This window comes from Primulina eburnea, chromosome 10 (assembly GCF_022965805.1).
Source record: "Primulina eburnea isolate SZY01 chromosome 10, ASM2296580v1, whole genome shotgun sequence".
NCBI classification, from domain to species: domain Eukaryota; kingdom Viridiplantae; phylum Streptophyta; class Magnoliopsida; order Lamiales; family Gesneriaceae; genus Primulina; species Primulina eburnea.
In genome coordinates, this window is record NC_133110.1 from 7,670,635 (window position 1) to 7,674,683 (window position 4,049).

Below are 4,049 nucleotides of genomic sequence, written 5' to 3' on the forward strand. Positions count from 1 at the left end.
TAAACTTTTGAAAGTAAAAAGTGCAAGAAAATGATAATCTTTCAGTGCAAGAATACCTCTAGCAAGACACCGGTCTTGTTCCTCACATAATTAGCTAACACGGTGGAGCAAGCCTCTAGAGAGACAAATAAACGCAATGTCGATGCGACTATTTTTTCTAACCTTTTTTTAGGTTATGGTTCCATCCTCAAAGATTCGTACAAGGTCGATTAATATCTACAATTTAATGTATGGAAAAATATAGTTAGTACTCATTGGTTGAGTGGATTAAATAAGGATATATTAATAGTCAAATATTTATCGTTAAAATTTTAAGTTGTTTTAATAATCATTTTGATCCGGTTTAAGATCCAATTTTATGGATAACTATTTGATTAATAAAATTGGATCTTAAACCGGGTCAAAATGATTATTAAAACATTTTAAATTTTAACGATAAATATTTGACTATTAATCTATCATTATTTAATCCACTCAACCAAACACACCCTAATATTGTGTTTGGTTGATTTGATTAAATAAGGATAGATGAATAATCCCATAGTTATCTAATGTTTGGTTAAAATTCTAAGATATATTAATAATCAATTTTTGACCCGGTTTAAGACTACTAAGACTTTATTTAACATTAACATTCAAAATATTATTGTTATTTTAATTATTAAAGTAAATGCATATATACAAATTTATTTCTAATAAATATATTTAAATATATTTTAATAAATGTAAATTATAATTATAAATATTTAATTATCTTAAAAATATATATTTAATTACCATTTAGGGCATTTTGCTCACTACATTAAAATTTACAAAATTAATCCATCATTTTAAAATCATACCAAATATCATATTATTTATCCCACTATACTATTAATCCAGATATCTCATTTTTTAATCACTCTAATTATTAATCATTTAATTATCCTATCATATGTACCAAACGGAGCCAATTATAAAGGACGTTTTGGGCCTCGGTAAAGCACTCAACTGGCTCAAAGGAATGAAAATTCAAAATGTCATTGTTGAATATCATGCTCAAATGGGCATTGACGTAGCCCAATGATTCAATTTCAGAGTCTTCAAGCTTTGGATTAATTATAGATGACTGCAAAACTCTAAATTTGGATTTATCAAATTGTAGTTTCTCTTTTGCATATAGATCAACGAATCAGAAGACTCATGCCAGAGTCACCGATTCAATGTTTAGTGTCAAGTAAGATGAGTTTACTTTCTTTGACCTTCATTTCAGATGTAATTGCTCTTGATACAATGTAATAAAATTTCGAACATTCTACTCGTTTTTTTAATATATAATTTATTTATTATGACATGAATTATTCATGATTACTATCTAATTTTTAAAACACATGATTTAGTTCCTGAAATCACTCCAATTAGTACTACAACACTCTTTAATATATCAGAAACAACAAAATAAAAGGTCAACTATAATTTGTACGATAATTAAAAGTTTAATCCGATATGTTAAAATTCAATACACAGACACACAAAATCACTGGTAGGAAGCATGTTTGTCGAGTGTGAGAGAAAGTGAGAGCAGGTGATATAAATCATCTCCCGCAAATTGAGGTGATTATACTTTGATAGAGCCGATGATTCCGACCATATCGAAAGACAAAATGTCTCCGTTCATAAATATTAAACATCCAATTTATAATATATACAAAAACGAAAAATTTATCATCACCGATTTTTAATAACCAAAAAAAAAAAAAAGAAGAAGAAGCTTGACAGTATGTTTGGCAACTAAAATTTGAGAGGATTTCATGAGATTTGGAATTGGATTTGGAATTCAAATATTTGAAATTCCATTTGGTGTTTGGTTTAAAATTTAAAAATGGTACTTACAAATTCATTTCTTGTTTGGAGAAAAAAGGATCCGAATTTGGAATTTTAAAATTTTACTAAGTTACTCTTAGAAATCATATAAGCATAAATAACCCAAAGAAGTTTAGGAATTAATAATTCTTTGTAAATTCAAAAATTAATTATTATTTATTAATCATAGTGCACATAAAATAATAATTAAAAAATCATCAAACAATTCAAAATTTAACATGAAATTAATTATTAAACGTAAAAAGAAGCTTTGATAATTACTATAATTTTTATTATATTAATCAGTAAATAACACAAGAAACTTATGAAATTTAAACTAAATCTTTCAAATTCTAAAAAAAATGTTAAAGGGAAAAAAAGTCTAAAAATTTAGAAATTTTTGGTGGAGAATGATGTGTTAATGAGAATGATGTGTTGGATATACAAGTAATTGTATGTTTTTAAAATCTAAATCCCACCAAATCTTATCAAATTTGATGGGATTTGGATATACTTATTGAAAACTCATGAAATCCCATAAAATTCTAAACAAATCCGAATCTTTTTTTTTTTGAATCATCTTGCCAAACAGTAAAAATAAGATTTTGAAATACAAATCCCATGAAAGCCTCCCAAATACTGATTGCCAAACACACTGTAAAGACCGTAAATTTACTAATTGGAGTGAGACTCATGTGAGATCGTCTCACGGATCTTAATCTGTGAGACGGGTCAACCCTACCGATATTCACCATAAAAAGTAATATTCTTAGCATAAAAAGTAATATTTTTTCATAGATGACCCAAATAAGAGATCTATCTCACAAATACAACCCGTGAGATCGTCTCACACAGCTTTTTGTCTACTGATTGTATGTATATATTGGTAGAAATCTTAAGCCAAATGTCAAAGGTTATCCAAATAACATAACATACGTTAAGCTATAATATCGAATATCCCAGAAAATAAGAATGCTCTTTTTATTAAATTATTCATAATCGTGACTTAAAATATAAATCACAAAATTTCGATTAAAATCCAAGTAAATTTTTTTAAAAATAAAGAAACTGTACAATCACGCGACCCATACAAATTAATTAATATACTTTATATCCATAAATTACTTACTATGTGAAGGGCAAAAATCATGGTTAAATTTGACTAGCAAAAGATGTGCGTGGCAATCATTATCGAACATGGGTGCCACCAATGATCGTTGACTTTGTGATCTCTTTAAAAATCAATCACCCTAAAATGCCTTCCTATATATATTTCAACGTAAGACAAGAACCAGTCGTGTTCAAATTATAGATATCCGATGCATGAAAACAAATAGAAGCAGCTAAAAAATGAAAACCATGCAAGGTTTTATTCTCATTTTCCTCTTCATCATCACAATAAGTTACACCAATGCGGCTGTCACACCCCAAAGTTACACCCAACAATTTTTGGGTCCCCAAAACGCCGCCCGAGCCGTCCTGCGATTGCCGCCGTTGGTGCGGGATGCGAAGCTCGAAAAGTACGCAGCATGGTATGCGAACAAGAGGCGTGTGGACTGTGCGTTAGAGCACTCGAATGGGCCCTATGGCGAGAACATATTTTGGGGTAGCGGCAACGGGTGGACACCGGTTCAGGCCGCCAACGCATGGGTGTCGGAGAGGCAGGGATACAAGTACCGGTCGAATTCTTGTGCCTATGGAATGGTATGCGGGCATTACACTCAGATTGTTTGGAGGGACACGAGGAGAATCGGGTGTGCCCGAGTTGTTTGCTATGGTGGACGGGGAGTTTTCATGACATGTAATTATGATCCGCCGGGAAACTACATCGGAGAAAGACCGTATTAATCAAATCCAATATATATATATATATATATATATATATATATATATATATAAACTACGGTGCATGGGGTGGAAGATCTTGTACTACTACTCGTTTTTTTTATTTCAATTTGGCTAGATCAAGATTATGCAGTGCAATAAAATCAACATATAAAATTTAATATATCGAATTTTAGCCCATCTTGCTAATGATAATCATTGAATTTCTTGGCTAAGATTTCCGGACCAGTTGCCAAAGTATTTGTTTCAAGAGTAAGTCTGGATTTATATTCGTGAGACAGGTCGAACCGCTACATATCGCTATATAAATATAAATATATATATATTGAAAAATAATATTTTTGACATATAAAATAATATTT

At 30.1% G+C, this 4,049-nt stretch overlaps 1 protein-coding gene across 1 annotated transcript; it reads left to right on the plus strand.

The window, feature by feature from the left end:
• The first annotated feature begins 3,192 nt into the window (after window positions 1–3,192).
• On the plus strand, window positions 3,193–3,690 carry LOC140842849 (pathogenesis-related protein PR-1-like). The gene has a single exon (XM_073211041.1). It carries the CDS (start codon window positions 3,193–3,195, stop codon window positions 3,688–3,690), a length of 498 nt encoding a protein of 165 aa, XP_073067142.1.
• Window positions 3,691–4,049: the final 359 nt, after the last annotated feature.